Genomic DNA, 22,773 nt, shown 5'->3' with positions numbered 1-22,773 from the left:
AGTGGATGGGGAACATGTGTCACAACAAGTCCAATTTACCAACACACTACTGTCTATATTCAACTGATTTATAGAATGTGGGCAAAATTAAATACCAGCTACATTTTGTTAATCTCGACAGATGGAAATTTTAAGAACAGAGTGATTTTTAGGAACATATTTTTTATGCAGATACTAGTGTTTCTGTAAAGGAACATGTTTCACACTGACAAGGTTTAAAATATTCCCTTTTTGTTTCCAGTGTGTATTTTACAAAGATTTTTTGGGGGGATCAAATGGTACTTTAAAACTTTGAAATGGAGTTTGCAGTTTTTTAAAATTATTTTCAGCCTATTCAACTCTTTACATTTAATTTAAAGTATAACATACTAGTAACAAAATCATTTATACTGGAATATTTTTAAGGGGGCTTTGATGCTTAGTTACTGATATAGAAACACATAATAATTAGTTGTAATCATAATTTTTCCAATCAAAATTGTAAAGCTTTTGTAATGGGGTTCTGGAGATAAGTATGAATTCCTCTGTGGTGTATTAGTCAAGAATGAAGGGAAGTTTTTATTGCTGAGGCAGCCCAGGTTCGATTCCTGGCTTGGACATGTTTTTCTTCTTGATTTTGCATTTTTTCAAGTTTAGAAACAGAAACTCATGTTCTAATGTTCATAATATGACCACACTTACAATTTAAACAAAGATCAGTTTTAGCAAAATTCTGGAGTCCATTCCCTTTAACACATTTATTAAGTGATACATATGTAAATAATTTTAATGGCACTGCATGTGCCTTTATCATTAATTTGTTTATTTTCTAACACTTTCCACATTTAGTTGAAAATATTCTTAATTCTATTTACATATCACAAGATGCAAACTTTTATTTAAAAGAAACATACAATAACTCCTCTCTCAGTGTTCCTGCCTCTGTGCTCACGCCATTGTATCAAGGAGCAACAAATCAACTGTACAATTTTAGTCTCTGAAAAAAAGAACATATACAATTACTTGTCAGACAGAATTTCATATATTTCTAAGAATTTGTCATGTTAACTGTTTATAATTAGGTGAGCGACAATAAATTGTGAAAGAATGTTTTTTGGAAGTTCATGCAGCTCCTTAAAAGGAGGTCTTATTGTTCTCATCACTAGCACATCTGAGCCGCGCGATGAGAAAACCAACATAGTGGCTTTACGACCAGCTTGGATCCAGACCAGCCTGCGCATCCGCGCAGTCTGGTCAGGATCCATGCTGTTCGCTTTCAAAGCCTATAGCAATTAGAGAAACTGTTAGCGAACAGCATGGATCCTGACCAGACTGCGCGGATGCGCAGACTGGTCTGGATCCATGCTGGTCCCAAAGCCACTATGTTGGTTTTCTCATGGCACGGCTCAGCTAAAGTCCAAGATTAACTGGGACAAGATTCTCTTCATCTAGTTTGAAATATGAGTCTGAGAGATGGAAGCTACAGCAGTTTTTATCTAATCATGGTTGGTGGTTAGCACCCAAATGCTCACATTCAGCTGTGGTCACTTCATGTGCCACCACATTTAACGGCTCAACTTCAGACTGTTCCACAAGAAAAAACTATCCCGGGAATCTGTTACCATTCCCCATTCACAGACTTATGACATCAAGGTGAACATAAGAAGGCTCATTCGAGAAAATGTTACCAAGTTACAGACATTTAAACTAGTACTGATGTGTGCTGTAGCCATTGAAAGTTTCTCAATTTTATACAGAATAATGAAGACCAGCTATTTCAGGTGTTTATGCCCTACAGCATCATTAATTACCAAACAACATAATATTATACCTGTGATCCCAGTCAATCGAATGAGTATTATATTATCTATTACAAATCTATTTATATTTATACAGGCTTAGTTAAGTTAGTACACTGTAAGTAAAACGTGTCTCTTCTTTAGTTAGTAGCACTCCCCCATAGCTTTGAAGATTCTGTGTAGTCAGTGCCATATGTCTATTATATCTTATAATTTACAGACTTACCATGCTTACTAAGTAAAATTTAGCCTAGGGATAGCACACATTTTTTCATGTTACAACATCTGCAGAATCCTGGCTTGGGCAACCAACAGAACATATATGCTGATAGTCCAAATAATTAGACATGGAAATGTTGTCATTTTACTTTCAACATGTTCAACATTTAATATTCTGATATTTTACATATTTACTATCAAAGCCATTTTCGACATAACATGGAAAATAAAAAAATGTAAAATATCAATTTATTATAATAAATGAACTTATAAAGTGATATGAGTTATGTCAGGTCTTATATTTAGGACTAATATGCTGAGGGATTCTGCAGATGTTATAACATGAAATAAACAGACTTATAAATGTTATTCTAGAATAAAACCTATTTATAAAAAATTAGTAAATGACTTTTTTTCCCTCAACGTCATTCAATTTCCATGATTATGCGCAGGAATGTCTGTGTTGTTTATGATCTGTGACTTAATTAATTTATTTATTTATTTGGGTTTTACGGCGCACCAACACAGTATAGGTTTTATGGCGCCAAGCAGGACTACAAATTTTGGTTTCATATCTCATTTACATCGAAATAAAAACATGAGGTATGGAATCAAAATTTGCATACCTGCTGGAATCACAGAGTTACAGCAAAACCAGGAGTTAAGACTCTAGCTATTAGTCGCCTCTTATGCTCATGCAAGGGTAAGGCAGTGGTTCCAATTCTTTTCATACACAGATAGTCCCAGAACCACATGGGGCCTGTGACTTAAACTGATGCACCTAATTTCCTTTGCAATAAATTAGTTTTTGTGTTGTAATTACATTATGCTTTGCTACAGAACATGCAAATATAAAAAGGGGTTTACATAGCTCATGAGCGAGAAAATCTCTCTTTTAACTCAAAGTCATATTTAATTACTATTGTATTAAAACCCCCCGAAAAGTGACAAGAACATTGGTCAGTTTTATGCTATTGTAAAATGATCATCAGATTATGTCTCTACAAATGAATCTTGACATTCTATCAGTAAGACTTCAGATATATATAGCCTTACTCATTTGGCTTATCGAGATGACTTATTTTATGATCTGATATTTTATAGTTGTCAGCGGCAGTCAAGTTAATTATCAATTTATCACGCTGTCCCAAAACGTCCTATTATTTGGACTATAGACATGATAGACTCCAGAAGTCTATCTTAAGAAAATACTTCTTTTTTTATTTCATATACAGCTTATTACAGGGGGTATTTTCTTAAAAAAATGAAGACTTCTGCAGTGATATTGGGCCAATTGGTTTCACTCAACCTGGGGCACGCCGGTCACGTGGGCCGCAAGAAATAAAATCTCGCCGATTTATTGATAAACGAACGTTTCGGCGTACACCACGGCCACGTGAGTTGCAAATACAAAAAAAATAAATTGGAAATTTATTATGATTTTCTCTTGTGGCATGTTCCAAATAAGTTAGCAAATAGTTCTTGCAGTATGTTTCTACATCTACTGGTACTAACTCAAATTTACAAATGTTTACCCGATTTTATATCGCGAAAATATATGATTTGCCGCTTTGCCTATCTTGCAAGACCAGCGCACATCGGCGTACGCCGGATAGACCCGGGCAGTGCCGGGCAGCCAAACGAACTCCTAGCCGGTTGCATGCGGCGAAACAGCGTACGCCGCGAAACAGCGTATGCCGCAAAAGTGAAACAAACTGGCCCATTGATCCAAATTATTTCAGACTCCTGAGCCTGTGTTGTTTAGCACAGGTCTGTTGAATCAGAATATTTAAAGATCATACTGGTCAAATAAATAATGACACAGCATAAAAACAATTCAAACTTACATAAAATACACTTGATATTTAAACTGGGGCATAAAGTATTCGTGTTTAACCATTAAACTTAAGTTTTTCCACTGACTTGTTGGAGTTACCCCCCTTGTATCTCAAACGTTTGATGTGTCCTTTTCAAGCGTTTGTGTAGTGAGATCACCCCGGAAACTTTCGCTAATCAAATGGTAATTTTGGCGATAATTTCTCAAAATATTTACGTTTTCTCATAAGCATATCGTTAATTATTATTTGAAGATTGATTAATTCATGATTAATTTGATCTTTTCACTCTGAATTCATGTATTGAATTGTTTAGAAGTTGACTAGTGTTCGGACAAATTTACAGCTAGACCTCGCACGTTTGTTATTCTAGGTTACATTTCTGTGACCTATACACTGTAGTAGCGCTTTATCAGTGTAGATGGGTTGATTTTGGTAATTAAAAGTTTTCTGGAAACACTAAAATAGAAGTTTTGTGAATTGTTTGACTTGTAACTGCAAAAGACATGTTGGGTAAATTCGCGGAAGTGGCTATTCTTACGGTCCCGTAGGAATAGCCTCGGAGGCTATTCTTATGGCTCTCCCATAAGAACAGTGAAAAGTCCACTGATCGGATGGGCAGAAGCCATTTAACGTACATGTCTTTAGTAAACAGTGATGTTTTTCTAATGTCCTTAACTTTCTTAAAAAACAAATTATATCAATATATAATTATTTTTTGATCAATCAGGCTTCTAATTTTATAACAAGAATTGTGTTTTCAAGGAGGTGTTCATTCTAATATTATTGAACATAAACCGATTAATTAAGGTCAACTTAAGTATTAAAGATTTGAACTCACTTTGATTAAATATGAGTATTTAAAACGTTATCTATTTGAAAAAAAGTTATTTTATTACTAAACAATTAGTGACATCAATCGAGGTATACACTGCGGGTCATTTAACGGGAGATAGCTGTAGCTCAACACCTTGTTTCAGCAGCTCCAGAGAGAGCTCCCGTAAGATAGCCTGGATGGCATTCATGGCCTATGAACAGCCTTTTACTTGTGTCGTGTGACACAGTTTTTGTGTTTTGAGAGCATGCATCTTCAAAGAGCAAATCATTTTTGCGCATTGATGACCCAGATGAACTCTGTGATGCGATTTTTACTTTAGTATAAGACTGCTACATTTGCAAATTTTTTTATAAAGGGAAGTAACTGGACTTACAAGTACGGGACACTGAACAATTTGATACATTTAACTGATCTGTAACAAGGGGTTTACACTGACTAAACCAAAGAGCGAACGTTTTAGAATTGAATACCCTCAAAATTATAAAGTAAATCCCTCAACAAATCGTACAAATTACTACTGTTTTCTTGTACAAGAAAGAACTGTAGCTTATGTAACAACAAGTGAAATCATGTGTTTAAGTTAATAACCTATTTCAGTTTTTGTATTTCTCAATATTTAAATGTATAGTTTATAAAATATTGTTAACTCAGGTAAGTTTTATTATCAAAGTTTTTGGTTTTCACAAAAGTGCTTAAAAACTTATAAAACTGTATCAATCAAATTCTTTACTGATCCGGAACTGGATACACTGCTGGAATGTGATGAAATGAGTTTTTGAGTTTAACTTGTCCTAGGTAAACCAAGATAGTTCCTCAATATGATGCTACTTCATAAAAATTTTGCATTGAAAGTCAAGTTAAGGATTGGAAAAATTGCATATGTCTCAGTTCAAATGAGAATCGTGAATGGAGGCATTTGTATATTTTGTAACTCAAATCATTTAAAGTATAAGCAATTTTACTCGATGGGTTAATGGTACAACATTAACACCTGATTAATTTAAGTTGCTGACAATAGGAAATTTTGACAGACATTACACATGCCGTATCAGCTGGTCTCGGGCTTATTATTATTTAAAAATTGGTTTTTCCATCCCGTTCTAATGGTAGTTGATATAATAATTAAAACCAATTTATTTATTACCTAATGTGAAATGCGCCGTGACGTAACTTGACTAGATAAGAAAAATCAGCGTGGCATGTCCACAGGATAAAGGGCGGAATTTAGCAGAAGATCAAAGGCAGGAAGGAGGGCATGACCGCGAGTGTTTACTTTGAATACACGTGTTTATCGTGGACATAGTTTTACTTTGGGAAATGACTGATAAGAGGAAGGATTATCAAAGGAAAATGTCTCCGGGTCCCGAGTGACGCACAGGCAATTATCATGGTCCTTTGAGCGTCTTTTGAAAATGTCCCGGACCCGGGCTCCTAAGACTATCGGGTATCGATTTTTTTCTTGATTTTTTTTTCTTTCGAGGGGGAATTTTTCTATACTTGGGGGGAAAGAAACATACTATTTCGAGGGGGGAATGGGGCCGAATTTCGGCCCCAAAAATCGGCAAACGAGGGCCCTGTCAATGGAAATGTTATAAAACAAGCAATTTATTAATTGTTTTTAATTATTATTTCGAAATAAGACCGATTAATTATGAAGGCTTAACTTACACTGTTTTTCTAAAATGATTTGAACATCACTTTGCCGCTATTAAAATTATATGTCATTTAAAACGGTTATTCATTTTAAAAAAGTTATTTTAATACGAAAACACAAAACTGCCGTAGGAATAACCACCTGCGGGCTTTTCAGTAATCATACGGGAGAGCTGTAGGACTAGACACCTTCGGACTTTTCACTATTCTTACAGGAGAGCCGTAAGAATAGCCTGCGAGGCTATTCCTATGGGGCCTTAAGAATAGCCACTTTCTACTTTCGCTGTCAAGTTGCTTGATGCACATTTTTGTGCGTTTTAGTACACCATATTCCCAAGTGATGCCCAAAATAATTCTGGATGCGTCATTGATGACACAAATGAACTCTAGTGATGCAGATTTTCGTACCCAATTTAGTTATAAAGTACCGGTAAGCACTTGTTTGTGCATTAATTTATAGTTTATACAGAGGAATCAGTAACATGGACTGTGACCAAAGTTTAATTGTCGGGTACACTGCACAGTTTGTATACATTTTAAACTGATCTGTACTTAAGATTATACACTTACTAAACTGCATGGAAAGTTTTATGAATCTGATACACCTCAAGATGACTTGATAAAGTAAATCATTCAACAAAATGGGCTAAGTTATACTGTTTTCTGCTGTGTGCACAAAGAAAGAACTGTGTAGTCTTTTGTAACCACAAGGTTGAACAGTCAGGGGTGTAACTGTTTTAAGTTATATAACCTATTTCAGTTACTTTTTCAAGCATTTTATAACCTGTATTAGTTATAAAATATAGTTAACTCAGGTAAGTTATTAAAAAAAAGTCTTTTTGGCGTTTTCACAAAGTGACCTTTAAAGTGAAATTAATAGCAAACTGTGGTTAATCAAATTCTCTTTTAGCCTGATCATGACCTGATAAGCATAATGGGATGTAAAGAGTTTTATAGCTTTAAAACCCTTGCGTAAAACTTTATCAGCCTTGCATAAAAATTTTTACTGCATAGCTGGAAAGATAAAAGGTCAAGGATTCAGGAAATAATTGCATTAGTCTCATTCAAAATGAGGAATTGGCACAGGAGGGCTTTGTAATATTTTATGATAACTGAAACAAGTTATGAAAGTATAAGCAATAACTCGAATGGGCTATAAACTGCGATAACTTGAAACACTTAACATCCCTGACTGTTGAACATGTTTGAAGCTGTGCTTGAACAAATATGGATGACATTGTATTGAAAACATTAACCATTAGCATATAAAGTCTCCGGTCATTCGGGGCCCGTTTATTTTCATTTAAATTTTTCTTTCCTCCATTCTAATTAGTTGATTATAATAATTAAAAACAAATTTACTTTATAAGTAAACCCCCTAAAATAAAAAATGACCCCCCAATTGTCGTGATGACCCTAGATATCAAAATTTCCAAACCCCAAACCTATAGTTTTGATCTAAATCGTTCAAACATATAGATACCAATGTTCACTAGATAGATACCAATGTTCACTAGATTGTTTACATTTTTCTTTTTTGATTAATTTATTATTAAATAAACTGTTGATAAAAAACCAAGATGTAAATTGACTACTTCCATTTGTTGACTACATTTGAGAGACATATTTAGGTTTCAGCAATAAAACTTGAAAACTTTAATCTAAAAGGTACCAATATTCACTTTCAAGATTGTTTACATTTTCTTTCAAAACATAAATATCCGAGGAACACAAAATACATCATGTGGAATCAACTGGCGCAAAATGTTTATGTTGTGACAAACCTTTTTTTTTTCAAAAAAAAAAAAAATGAATATAATATTATAGGACATCTTTTTTAGACTGAAATATCAGGATATTTATGTTTTACACAAGTTCCTTGACCATTAAGAGATTCACAAACCAATTCTTTACACTGAGTGACATGTTGGTTAAGTTGATTATAAAAAGAAGTGTTCTGTCCCAGTAAAAGAACAACATAAATGGGTGCATGTGCCTTTTCATATTGTAAAGTTTGTTTTCTTCAATTGGTTTATTTATTTCAGCTGAACATCAAATATAATTCATTAAAGGGTTTGATACATTTGTTTTTCTTTTACAAGGATGTAAATATTTTTCACATTAATTCATTAATAACAATTTTTTGGCCCGGTTATGGTGTAGCGTCCTGCAAGCTGCTGTATTGTATCACAAACAATAATGTGTGTTTAGTTAAGTTAAACCCTTAGGCTAAATTTTTATAATGAACTTGTCCATCTTTCAGTTTGGAGAGTACCATTAACTGTTAAAAAGAGGTTCTTATTGAAAAGATACTGACTGAATTGTTGCAAAGGCAGGATAATTGTCACCAGCAGGCTAAGAGTTAGAACTAGTTTTCTATTTCACTATACATATAATGATATTGTATCAATATTTCCCATTGAGTACACAGCCCTAATGTTTATTTTATAATATGTATTTGAATTATCATGTATTTATGTAAGAAGAAATTTAAGTTATGGTGAGTTGGCTTTTGTTGCTTTTTTAGCTGCTTTTGACAGGCTGTCGTTAATATGCTTTTTTTGAAAGATTAACAATAAAAAAGAGGTATGAAAGTAGTTTGGTTTCCCAATTTGATATCAAATTTTATATAGCAATTAATTGTCAAAATTTTTGTCCTGCCACTGGTTTACTACTCCCCATGATTGTGAGCCCATAGGAACCCATGTTTTATGTTACCATGTGATTACATTTTCTGATACATACAGTAAGAGATGAAGTTTCATTTTTATCACATAGTTTCTTAGAAAATGATTAAGGAAAACCATGGAATTTTGTTGCACTGATGTTTTGTACAGTTGCCACCCAGTACTTGCTTTTGTGATAGTTTACAAGTAAATTAAATATTTTACAAGTACAAGTACTAGCTATAAATGTACTAGTTATAAATAAGATCCTTTCAAATAGATTGCATCAGTTTTATCATATGTGTTTGGTATTAATATAGAAAAATGTATGAAACATCTTTCAAAAAATATTTAGGGTGGAGTAAGAATTACCTTTAGCATTTTTAGACACAGACACTTGGGGTTCGGACCCCCACACACACCATTCTCCTCCGCCCCTGGTTAAGTTTAACCAATATTTTTTAGCATTTTACCATGTATTGAGCATAGGTGACGATCATAAGACGCACTTGTAACATTTCAGCGTGCTTTTTAAAGAAAAGTATTTTACCATCAATGCTCTCAATATTACAAGATATGAAACATCACAGGAACACTAGGGAAACAATAGCCAGTTAAACTTTTAAATGAACTCCTACCAATGATTCACTGTTATCAATCGTCAGATCTGTTACCATTCTGTCAAATGACACCGGTCCCGACAGCTGTCATTTGTATTCCGACGAGAAATCAATAAATAATATAAAACAATCAATCTAAATTCTATGGAACACTTCCTTGCGAATTGATCCCTGCTTTGAACTGCGCATATCGTTGCCGGGTACCAAAATTGATACCGTTTTGACTACATTATACCGGATTATCGCTTCAGCACGTGTTACACGAGGTTTGTTTACATAAAAAAGTGATGATCTGGTTAAAATAGCCGTAAGGGTATCAATTTTGGTACCCGGTTTATGACATGCGCTACACAAAGCGAGGGTCCAGCGCAAGCAAGTGTTCCCGTTGTTCGTGCGATGTTTCATATCTTGTAATATTGAGAGCATTGATGGTAAAAATACATTTTTTAAAAACCCGCTGAAATGTTACAAAATGTGTTTTACCTATGCTCAATACATGGCAAAATGCTAAAATATATTGGCTAAACCTAACCAGGGGCGGAGGAGAATGGGGTGTGTGGAGGTCTGAACCCCACGTGTCTGTGTTTTTAGACAGTTAGCAGACATAAAGGTTTGTTTCACAGTAACTAGTAATTCAAAATATAAGTTACTAGATATTACTAGTAAAGTGTAGGATTACTTTGGTTTTTTGTAGGGTTAAGCATGTTAAGAGTACATGAATTTATTCATAAAGCAAATAGCAATACTGACAGCGGTTAATTATCACTGAGATACATATGTTTTGCAAGTTTATTATCCCTTCAGGGCATATTGAACATATATATTATCGTAACATGCACAAGTTAGGGATGTTACATAATTTATCTTGTCTTACAAAACTTTTTGTGTACATTTAGTTGCAAGAGAGTTAATCATATTATTGTAGCACTGTGCAGTCTATTTTCAAAACATTTTTATAGAGTATTTGTTAGAATATTTATTATGGAAATAGCTGAATGGAGTGTATAAGGTGTGTTCAAAAATTCATTGTCTTATGTTTTATTAACAGTATACTTATGAAACTGGAGACCAGATTTGAAACTGACATTAGATTTCCTTTAGTACATGTACTTGTATTGAAATAACACTTGTTACTGGTCAATTTGCAAAATACAATCCAATGGAAGATTGTTTTTAACATGAACATTTATTACATAAAGTGAACATTACATGAACAGGACTTCTGCCACAACCCAAAGGTTGTACTAGATTGAGCTGATCTCAGGGCATTGCTATGATGTTGAATTTCGTCAACGAAAGTATAATTTTGTTACTACTGAGTACTTACAAATAGTATATATTTGATTTGGTGATGTATGATTAATTACAGAGTAATACAGACCCTATCTTACTATTGGTTTTTATATGACAGTTAAGTAGTTTAGACTTACAGAATGTAGTCAAAACTATTTGCTTGAGGTCCAAAGGACAGAAGGTTAATTGTTTTAACTATTGACTGGCAAGCTGTTCAATAAGTGTTTTATTATATTATTGTCATAACAAAAGCTATAGTCAGACAGCTAGGGCCTGCATTTCACTGTTGGATTCCAATTGAAGATAAAAATACGTCATTTTAGATATAATTTTATAGAAGTGATTGTAGATTGCTTTCATTTTGATTCTGCAGGTTTTGCAAATTTTGAATTGGATAAGTTTTTGTTCACAAATTAAAATATTATTGTTTGCTTTTCGGTATCATCGGTCACTGCAGCGGTGTGTTTTACAAACTATGAAATCTCTAATTAGCTTTTTTCTCTTAAATCTAGAAATTTAAGCATCCAATGAAATTAACATTTTTGCGTAAACAACTAAATAGTATGCCAACAAAGTCTTTTTATGCCAATGATATTAAACGATTTCACAGTACTGAATGTACAGTATGATGGTAGTAAGTAATGAAAGATATATCCTTATGAGAATTCTTTTTCTCAATTTTAGGTCAGTACTTCTACACATAGAACAGCATCAACTTAAGGAACAATGTCTTCAAGTACAATAACTGTCAAACCTCGCCGTAGGACGGCCCAGTCTCCTCCTCCAACAGCGCTGTCAGCCAATCAAAACAAAGGAACTGTTCTATTGCGCAACCCACTTCCCAAATATAGCTTTAACCAGAAGTCAGATAAGGAAAAAACAAAGAAAACAGCTATTCAATCAGAAAACAGTAAAGAAAACACTGAAAATATTGCAGAAATTTCAGATGATAACAAAAAAGATAATGAGAAACTCAAGCAGCTTATCACAGATGTTTCTGCCTCACAAACTAATTTAACAGAACCAGTCTGCAAACTTGTGGCATCTTTCCCACAAAACTTACCAGGGCCAGAGATTTTATCTTTGGATAGGACTGAAACACCAGCTGTATCTAAACCTGAAAATACTGAAACTGGTTTGAAAGATAAACCAGTAAATAAAGTTGGACCAATTGATAAACTTACTGGAAAAACATTGACTCATTCAGTCAGTGATTCATTTATTAGTGTTCAGAACAATTCAGAAAATGGTGCTCTATCTCCACAACAGACTATATTGGAACAGACTATAGGTCCCTCACAGACTGGTTGCCAAACTCAGGGGGCAAATTTTATTGACTGTAACTCAGGTGGGAAGCAGCAGACATCGACTGATACCCAGCGTCATGAAAGCTGCACATGTTCTGAAAAAGTGAAACAGCTTGAAGAAGAGAAACAGCTGCTAAAGAATCAGTTAGAAGTACAGCTTCAGGTATGTAAAATGAAAAATATCTCTTAATTGTAAAGTGCCTTATTTACAGATTTTTAGCTCACCTGAGCAATGCTCAGGTGAGTTTTTCTGATCGCTTGATGTCCGGCGTCTGTCGTCTGTCTGTCAACATTTAGCTTGTGTATGCGATAGAGGCTGTATTTTTCAACTGATCTTCATGAAACTTGGTCAGAATAATTACCTTGATGAAATCTAGACTGAGTTCGAAAAGGGGTCATCTGGGGTCAAAAACTAGGTCACTAGGTCAAATCAAAGAAAAACTTTGTGTATGCGATAGAGGCTGTATTTTCCAATTAATCTTCATAAATTTTGGTCAGAATGATTACCTTGATAAAATCTAGGCTGAGTTCGAAAAAGGGTTATCAGGGGTCAAAAACTAGGTCACTAGGTCAAATCAAAGAAAAACCTTGTGTATGCGATAGAGGCTGTATTTTTCAATTAATCTTCATGAATTTTGGTCAGGATGATTGCCTTGATGAAATCTAGGTCAAGTTCGAATATGGGTCATCTGGAATCAAAAAGTAGGTCACTAGGTCAGATCAAAGGAAAACCTTGTGTATGCCATAAAGGCTGTATTTTTCAATTAATCTTCATGAAATTTGGTCAGACTCAGAGTGATTGCCTTGATGAAATCTAGGTCGAGTTTGAATATGGGTCATTTAGGGTCAAAAAGTAGGTCCTAGGTCAGATCATAGAAAAAGCTTGTATATGTGATTTCATCTAATCTTCATGAATTTTGGTCAGAATGATATCCTTGATGAAATCTAGGCCGAATTGGAAAAAGGGTCATCTAGGGTCAAAAATTTGGTCACTAGGTCAAATCAAAGAAAAACCTTGTGCATGCGATAGAGGCTGTATTTTTCATTTGATCTTCATGAAATTAGGTCAGAATAATTGCATTGATGAGATATAGGTCAAGTTCAGATATAGGTTATCTGGGATCAAAAATTAGGTCACTAGGTCAAATCAAAGAAAAACTTTGTGTATGCCATAGAGGCTATATTTTTCAATTGATCTTTCTGAAATTAAGTCAGAATGATCACATTGATGAAATCTTAGTCAGATTTGAATATGGGTCATCTTGGGTCAAAAAGTAGGTCACAAGGTCAAACCGAACAAAAACCTTGTGTATCAGTGTTCGAAATTCGCGGTAGTCCAACAGCCTGTGGCTACCAAATTTCAGCTCAGGCTACCGATTTTCCGCAGGTACAAGCCCGACCAGGCTACCGAATTTTCCAATTTTTTTTTAAAAATCATGCTAATTAAACGAGTATAGCATCGTGATTTCATATGATCTCCATTAATAAACACTACACTAAGAAGGCATCACGCATCGTCCAGACTTGGGAACGCTTATTGAATTATTGTTGGTTTTTTTGCACTCTCATTTGTTGACAATCAAACTCAAAGTGTCAAAGACGTAACCACAGTGCTAATTGGCTGAATACAATCACCTCTAGTGTAACAGATAATTTGATTAGCTTTCACACTTCTCGCGAAAATCTCACAAGTACCTGCAGTACACGGAGCTTAATTTATGCTTTCAGCGTGTGTGTAAATGTGTATTCAGCACTTGTTATTACATCTTGCAAATTGTCAATAGTCCAAGTAGCAGTAATTGGCGAGTGTGGATCCTAAAAAATCGGGTGTTACAGTTTAGATTTCGTTTGGCTAGGACTGTCATGTCCGATGCTTTCGGACTCTTGACAATGCTGATCTGGACTGGAGTATTTAGAGTTAAATTTTTTCGAAAACATGTACTGTATGTCTTTTTTATATCTTCAAACATGAGATGCAAAAATTAAGTATTTTAAGGTGTTAAAGTTCGGGCTAGTGAAATTGGTGTCAGGCTTGGAAAATTTCCTATCTGGTAGCCTAGTGGATTCAAATCTGAATTTCGTACACTGGTGTATGCGATAGAGGCTGTATTTTTCAATTGATCTTCATGAAATTTGGTCCGTTTGGTTCAAATATGGGTCATCTGGGGTCAAATACTAGTTTACTAGGACAAATCACAGAAAATACTCACTTATACTCAAGATTTTAGCTCCAATTTTAATGATAATTGGTCAGAATATTTATTTCCATGAAATCACTAGGTCAAACATGTTTACACTGTTATTTTATGTTAAGGTGTGTTTCTCAGGTGAGCGACCTAGGGCCATTTTGGCCCTCTTGTTGAATGTTGCTGCTGATTTTATATCACTTGCCATGGCACAAACCATAGTGAAGTTTAAGCGTAACTTTATGTTTTTAATAAGTTCTTTCATGTGAGGAAGCCATCAGAAAAAAACTTTTGGAAGTGTATAGAATACCATATGGTACGTAATGTGGTGGTGATTGTGATGATGATGTTGATGTTGATAATGATGGTATTGTTGTTGATGATGATGATGATGATGATAATGTTGATGATGATAATGATAATGACAATAAAGTGCACAAAATCTTCAGTAAAGACTGGTGATGATGATGATAATGATAATCACAATGACGGATGTTGGTGATATCAGCGTCACCACCACCAACTTGATATGCAAACCAGCAGTAGCATAAAAGTGCCCTGTAAATGATAAGTTATGTACTCTCCAAGTTGTTAAAGTTACTATTCATAAAACAAATAATTTCCAGGTGAATCAAGAGCTGAAGAAGTTGCTGGTAGCTTCAGTAGGTGATGATCTTCAGCACAGAGTAGAAAGATTGACAAGGTAAGCAATCTTCATGTCTAAGGTCCTGCAAGTTTAACCGTGCAGTAAATGAGTAACATCCTGCATATGTAAATTTCATTAATTTAGGTTAGGAGAATCTTTTTTGTTGAGTACATACATTTCAGTATCTATTTACTATCAAAGCATTATAATTATTTGCCAGTGTAGTATTCAGGAATGTTTTAAAGGTATCTTAAAACCCAATGCTGGCCCCAGTTAACGTCCAGATATTGAATGATGACGAAAAAAGACTACTGTTTTTTTTCACATACAAGATATGTCATTGCAGCTGATTGTAGCAATACTTTAAAACCACTGCTAAAAAACGAAAGAAAAATTAACATAAAACACATTAATAATCATACATATTTGATTTTCAATGAAAGTAGAGGAATAGTTATAAAGTACCTATTTCAGAGACAAAGCCCAGTTGTCAATGGAGATAGGGGATTACTTTAAGAAGATGTCAGATGACTATGAACATCTCGACAAAATCTCCATACAAGCGGACATGTGGAGAAGTAAATACCTAGCTTGCAGGTAAACTTTCATCAGTTCTGATGTTTGTCACCTTTTATCTGGCAGTATTCAATCTATGGTATATTTCTTACTGATAATTGAGATACATATACAAATGTACTTTATAGATAACAATGCTTTGCTCAACTTAAAATGAGACAGTACAGTTACAAAATTTATTATGATTTCTGTCGAAGATTCTGACGGTTAAACCTCAGTCACAGGTTATACTTAACAATCAGACAGTTCGATTATTTGCAGGGTAATGGCAGATGAGCTGGCCTCATCAAAAGCATTTTACTCAACGCAGTTCCAGGAATGTCAGATGGCAATACAAAAACTTCTCAATGAGCGACATCAACTTCGGGCCAATCTCTACGATACCTACAGGTAAGATATAGAGGATATTTGTTTGTTTCAGTGTAAAAGGATTTAATTGTCTTTCACCTATGAACACCAAATGAAAAATATCTTCATGAATGGCAAAAATAAAATGGTTCATGAGTGAAAGATATTTTGATCTTACAAGAAAAACAAACTTTTTTTTTATTTCACACCTATACCTCAGTTTCACTAAATTATACCAGTTTTACATGCATCATTACACATTGGGAACCATCACACAAAAACATGACATTTCTATGCATGAAGTTGTTTATATTTCATCTCTGATTTAAGTGTTCAAAATGTTTCATAGTTGCAATAACTTACAGCTGATACCCAAACCAGGAACTTTTATTAGGTTAAAAGACCTTTGTGGCATAACTCAAATATTGTTAAAAGATGGTGCTAAAGTCGTATTAAACAAATGTACAGATATTATTAATATATCTATAATAAGCACTAGAAGTTGGCAGAGGTCACTTTCTGTCAGTTTATCTATATATGTGCCAGTAACACCTGGACCATAACTTCGTACAAGTGTACAAGAATGATAACTCCGCTTTACTAGCTCTCTGAATTGTCTCCTTTCCAGTGATTTAAAAGTAACTCTTTGACCAGAACATTAATCTAAAACCATTTGCGGGAATTTGTTAACACTTCTCTCAAACACAGAGTCTATAAAGAGGAAGAGCAGTGTACAAGAAACATAACTCTATCTTGCTTATTTTTTTAATTATCTCCCTTTAATTTACTTATAAAAGTGTTGTCTGGAGCGTAACTCCCAAGACCATTGTAATGATTGTAAAGAGTTTGTTTAAACTTCTCACAACGAAGCAGGCTAATGAGGGGTACAAGAAGCGTTACTCTTCTTTACCAACTTTCTTAATTATCTTTCTGTGATTTCCTGTAAACACTTTTGTTTGAAGCAAAGGGATTTTATGGGTTTTTTTACATAATGGCAGTGACCATTGAAAGGAAGAGCAGTCACATGGACCATAACTCTGTTTCTTTAGCTTGTCTGATTTTTGAAAATAAATTGCAAGGTATTTTCGTCACTTGATCGTTGGTGTTGGCGTTTGTTAAATTCTTTATTAGTTCCGCCTTTTCTCAAAAATTATAATAGCTACAGCTTTGAAACTTTGCAAACTTTATCATCATTGATAACCATAACTCAGATTTGCATTTTGTTAGAATTCTGGCCCTTTTTGTACTTAGAAAATTTAATTGTCTAGCACCTGCAGACGAAGGATGGCACCCAAATGCATTGCTCTTGTTTACTTTTTCAACCACTAACATTTTGTAAATTTACTGAGAACTAATTTAAATATCATGTGTGGTGAAGAGCACGTAATGAATTACATCATGTACAGACTATTACAAAAGCATACATGTTTGAAACAATAGTTCTTGATAACAGTTTCCTCTCTAAATGATATTCATATAATCATTATTTCGAAATGTTTCTTCTAGGTCACCATTACAAGAAATATTTGTATTTGTTGGGATAGGGGGTGGGTTTGCCATGTCCAAACTGGCTCTTGTCATAGTATTTTAAATATTTATACAAATTATCTTGATTTAATCAAAGATTCTGAATGAAGTTCTTGAGTAATAAATTTATGCTATATAAGTAACATCCCTCTTTTTAAGGGGCCTTACACAGATACAAGAGGCATTTGACCCCCTGGGTAGCTTGACAACAGGTTCCAAGCTGCTGACATCTAAAAATACAATTGACCTTGTAAGGACCAATCAGCATCTAGTAGAGACCATTAAATACCGCCTCCTTCCAAGTCATGTGACCAGTGCCATGAATAATAAGCTGGAGATAGACTGGCATGATTATCTGACCCAGGCCGAAGCGCATGCACAAGAGGTGAGTAAAAGATATAAGATTCTTTCACTGGTGGTAGTTGCAGATGGGAAATATCCAGCTCGAGGTTAACTGTTTTGGTGGTAACGAAGCTCTGCAGTTATCACATAAATAGTTACCTGAGATCCGGATATTTCTATCTCAGCTTACTGGTACCTTTTCCTTGCATGCCATATTCATAAAATAATAGTTAAATGAACTCGAATGACTTTCCTACAGCACTTTTTCTTACACTAGCATATTAACAAAACAGAACTTTATGTCCGTAAACAGGAAGTGGGTCATGATGTTACAAAGACAAACACAGCGTAATATGTCATGTTTGTTTTATCATCTGCAGTGAAATATGTTTTTTCCCCATAAAATAATGTTTTTTAAATTGGAAAATACACTGTAAGGAACAAAGAGGAACTATCAAGGTATTTGATTTTTATCCGGTTTTACATAAAATCATTGTAATTATGGTACTAATCTGCAGCAAAGATGTAGATCATTTTACTTCATTTAGAGCACAACACCAGAAATCTCAGTCTTGTATGCAAGAATAATCATTCTGTGAAGGCTAGTGTAGAACATAATTGCTTTATGAACATAAATGTAGCCGTTTGAACTGGAACTGTGGCAGTATTACTAGGTTGATAAGATCTGATGTGTTGTAGTAATTGTAGATTCATGTGTCACTGTCACAATGTCTGTATGATTTTCAGAAGAAATTGTATATTTACTACTGTTATTTTTAGCTCACCTGTCACAAAGTGACAAGGTGAGCTTTTGTGATCGTGCAGCGTCCGTGCGTGCATGCGTAAACTTTTGCTTGTGACCACTCTAGAGGTCACATTTTTCATGGGATCTTTTTGAAAGTTCGTAAGAATGTTTATCTTGATGATATCTAGGTCAAGTTTGAAACTGGGTCACATGCGGTCCAAAACTAGGTTAGTAGGTCTAAAAATAGAAAAGCTTGTGACCTCCCTAGAGGCCATATGTTTCAATGGATCTTCATGAAAATTGGTCAGAATGTTCACCTTGATGATATCTATAATCAAGGTCAAGTTCGAAACGGGGTTATTTGCCATCAAAAAGTAGGTCAGTAGGACAAATAATGAAAAAACTTTGTGACATCTCTAGAGGCCATATTTTTCATGGGATCTGTATGAAAGTTGGTCTTGATGATATATAGGTCAAGTTTGAAACTGGGTCATGTGCGTTCAAAAACTAGGTCAGTAGATCAAAAAATAGAAAAACCTGGTGACCTCTCTAGAGGTCATACTTTTGAATGGATCTTCATGAAAATTATTCTGAATGTTCACCTTGATGATATCTAGATCAAGTTTGAAACTGGGTCACGTGCCTTCAAAAACTAGGTCAGTAGGTCAAATAATAAAAAAAACCTTGTGACCTCTCTAGAGGCCATATTTTTCATTGGATCTGTATGAAACTTGGTCTGAAAGTTCATCTTGATGATATCTAGGTCGAGTTTGAAACTGGGTCAACTGCGGTCAAAAACTAGGTCAGTAGATCTAAAATTAGAAAAATCTTTTGACCTCTCTAGAGGCCATATTTTTCAGTGGATCTTCATGAAAATTGGTCTGAATGTTCACCTTGATGACATCTAGGTCAGGTTCCAAACTGGGTCACGTTCGATCAAAAACTAGGCCAGTAGGTATAAAAATAGAAAAACCTTGTGACCTCTCTAAAGGCCATATTTTACACAAGATCTTCATGAAAATTGGTCAGAATGTTGACCTTGATGATATCTAAATCAAGTTCTAAACTGGGTCACATGCCATCAAAAATTCGGTCAGTAGGTCAAATAATAGAAAAACCTTGTGACGTCTCTAGAGGTCATATTTTTCATTAGATCTGTATGAAAGTTGGTCTGAATGTTCATCTTGATGATATGTAGGTCAAGTTCAAAACTGGATCACATAAGCTGAAAAACTACTTGGTCACTATGTCAAATAATAGAAAAAAGGATGTCATACTCAAAACTGGGTCATGTTGGAACAGGTGAGCGATTCAGGACCATCATGGTCCTCTTGTTTTATAAGGGCAGAAAGAAGGTTTCCTATGCTTATAGTCAGTATTCTGAAAATATATATGCCATCAATGTAAAACAACTTCTTGTCGGGATAAAATGATAAAACAGTTGAAATATTAGTTGGACACTTCCACTTTGTCAGTGTATCTTCTATTTCAGGCTGCAGCTGAAATTATTGATATTGTCCCTTAACTCGCAGTTTTTTTACATATTTTGTTCATCTTTATATGGAAACTGTTTTTGGTACTGATAATCAAAATTAAAATAAGCATACATGTGATCTCCCGCGCGGGAGGGTCAAAATCCCGATTTTATCACCTTGCCTCCCGTCTCCCGACCAAAACCATAATTCTCCCGCTTTTCAAAATTAAAAATCAGTATTATGACTGGGTTGATAATTACCGTGGAGTGTCAATTTTTTTTTTGAACATGTTTACACAGTAAATCAAAGTGTCACCGACTGTTGTGTATTATACATGTTTGACACCCATGTAGCTGGAGGAAAGAGTTGTTTTTCACAGGTGAATTTTTATAACATGATTAATTGTTTGTTTTGATAAGGGATTAGACAAGCAGGGCCTTTTCCACCTGTCTTACGGGGCCGAATGTCGGCCCATTCTAAATGCCAATTAGGCTCCATTTTTTACCAATCTGAAGCAAAAACTCCAAATCATAAGAAATAATTCCCAGCTGAAATGAATTATTGATTATTCAAAGAAAAGTTTTGTTCGGTAATAAAATCACATAAATAATTGTTGGAAAAACCAACCATTTTTAGAACATGAATGTTATTTTCCCTTATGCAATTACACCATTTTCGTCCAGTGTTTACCATATTAATTTGCTACTAAAATCGGACTTATTTCATTGAAAATTGGATGAAAACACACACTCATTTATTTGATAACATCAATCTACATTATTTTGATACGGGTAAATACATGTTGATGCATTTCTGTTTTCTGTTTTTCATGTCAAAATCATTAGTGATCAGTATTTTTATACGAAAGTGGGTGGGGTAAGGTATTTACATAATTATGAGTTGTGTTCAGACCAATTTAAAGTCCTCGAGTAGAATAATGTTAATGAATGTTCACCACCATTTCAGACCTAAATTGAGACTTTGTTTTTACAAATTTAATCTGTTAAGAAAGTTTAAAGTTAGAACAAGAGTGAGCTTCCGTTAGACAAGCTTACTGTCGCTTAGCGGCTGCTTTTTAATTTCTGACTTCTGCATTACAGTTTGACCGTCACAATATAAATCAAACTGTATACGTCGGATTAGTTCGACTAAGCTTCTGTAAGACAGCATGCTCGACTTTTCTCAGTGATTGACTCTGAATTAAAGCTTTGCCAGTGAAAGGGGCATAATAGTCAATAGCTTTGAATGTAACAGAGATACTACTGGACATTATATAAAACTTTAACCAAAAAATGTTAGTTAAAAAGTGGCATAACTCTGTCAAAATTCAGATCAAGAGTTATGAGGATTTTTCTTCTGGTGTAGACTTATGCGTTATTGTGTGGCCTAAAATGTTGGACTTTGTCTCTAAGTTTTGTGTCCGCGCGCTTAATTTATGTCGATAAAAAACCTCCAGTTTTGTGACCCCAACTCCAGCTGAAAAATGGCAAACCTCCAGTTTTGGGATTCTGAACTTACCACATGTATGTAATAAGTACAAGAAAATTTACTGCTCATTACGAAGTTTATGTCTGTATATGGTAATTGGTATACCTAGAATGAATAGCAAATTATGTTTGAATTATTATATGTATGTTAAAATTTTCGTGCTTAATTTTTCAGCTGCTGACACGAGAGATGCGACCAGAAGATTTCCGATGTATGATTCCTGCCAAATCTATAATGGCTGCACCAGGGTCAGTGTCTGTGGATAGGTTTCATCCTTGTACCAACTATGATAATCTCACATTAAATGTGTGCTGTAAATGCAAAGGGGAGATAAGCATTGTGTAAATGCTTTTGTCAAATGAAAATAGCTTTCTTTAAATCGAAGTGCCAGGCAGTATACATAGACTTACATTTATGAAATCTCCTCTTTGCATGATATTTTTATACTTTTATAGTTTTTTATGTGCGTAAGCTAAGTCAGTTGCCATGATTTATAACAGGGTTTTGAGATAGATAGCTAGTAGGTCATTGCATTTTTTTAAACTTAGAAAATGAAATTGATATGTGCCTTAAAGCGACTAACCTACACATTGTGGTTTGTGAAATTTTTTAAAAATATCATCCAAAGATAAAAACACTGAAACAGTTTCATATATTTACATAGAAGTTAATAGTTGATACTCAGTTACACAGGTATATTCAAGCTTTCAAACTATTCTCCTGCACTTTTATCATAACAGGCCAGAGTAATAGCAGACTCAGTTTGATTGATTCAGCCTAAGCGGAACTCTAGTATCCATAGAAAATTTTAATCTGAAAGGTGAATAATCATATTTAGATTAAGTAACGAATTTGGTCTAAAGTTTAACAAATGATCATTTTCCCTTATTTGTGTTCACTGAGTGCTAAAAGCATGTTAGATTTTTACTTTAGATATTTTTAAAATCTGATTTTCTATCCTGGTTGCCAAACCAAGATAGCATTATTCTAGAATATGTATAAATTTGATAAACAAAATTTGCCTAATGAATACTATACATAAAAAATAGGGATGGGAACGAATACTGAAATCAATATTCGAATATTCGGTTTGCCATATTCGAATATATTCGTTATAAGGCCTAAAAATGTTTCGGGTAACCTGACCCTACCTAGTTAGATCCGCCGTTTTATTTCACGATTCTGTCAGTATAATCATAAACATATTTAACTAATTCAGATTTTTAGAAGA

General features: G+C 34.4%; 1 protein-coding gene and 1 long non-coding RNA gene across 2 annotated transcripts; one reads left to right on the top strand and one right to left on the bottom strand.

Moving 5' to 3' along the window:
- Window positions 1–898: 898 nt before the first annotated feature.
- On the bottom strand, window positions 899–3,971 carry LOC128558549 (uncharacterized). The gene is made up of 2 exons (XR_008371714.1): window positions 3,845–3,971; window positions 899–976 (listed from the first exon to the last, which is right to left on the bottom strand). It is a non-coding gene; the product is annotated as an uncharacterized LOC128558549 (long non-coding RNA).
- Window positions 3,949–22,547, top strand: LOC128558548 (golgin-45-like). The gene is made up of 7 exons (XM_053548186.1): window positions 3,949–4,017; window positions 11,587–12,372; window positions 15,022–15,098; window positions 15,516–15,638; window positions 15,879–16,007; window positions 17,652–17,877; window positions 21,717–22,547. The coding sequence occupies exons 2-7, from the start codon at window positions 11,629–11,631 to the stop codon at window positions 21,885–21,887; spliced, it is 1,470 nt and encodes a 489-aa protein (XP_053404161.1). The 5' UTR covers window positions 3,949–4,017; window positions 11,587–11,628; the 3' UTR covers window positions 21,888–22,547.
- The last annotated feature ends 226 nt before the right edge of the window (window positions 22,548–22,773 follow it).

Source organism: Mercenaria mercenaria, chromosome 7 (genome assembly GCF_021730395.1).
Source record: "Mercenaria mercenaria strain notata chromosome 7, MADL_Memer_1, whole genome shotgun sequence".
NCBI classification, from domain to species: domain Eukaryota; kingdom Metazoa; phylum Mollusca; class Bivalvia; order Venerida; family Veneridae; genus Mercenaria; species Mercenaria mercenaria.
The sequence above is the reverse complement of the archived record's forward strand: the minus strand, read 5'-3'. Positions and strand labels throughout refer to the sequence as shown.

Bases quoted from the DNA above. Each gene is read 5' to 3' on its own strand.
- LOC128558548 (XM_053548186.1), top strand. From the start codon at position 11,629: ATGTCTTCAAGTACAATAACTGTCAAACCTCGCCGTAGGACGGCCCAG. The intron at 16,008-17,651 runs GTAAGATATAGA...CCTCTTTTTAAG, and splicing joins AATCTCTACGATACCTACAG to GGGCCTTACACAGATACAAG. The intron at 17,878-21,716 runs GTGAGTAAAAGA...TTAATTTTTCAG, and splicing joins CCGAAGCGCATGCACAAGAG to CTGCTGACACGAGAGATGCG.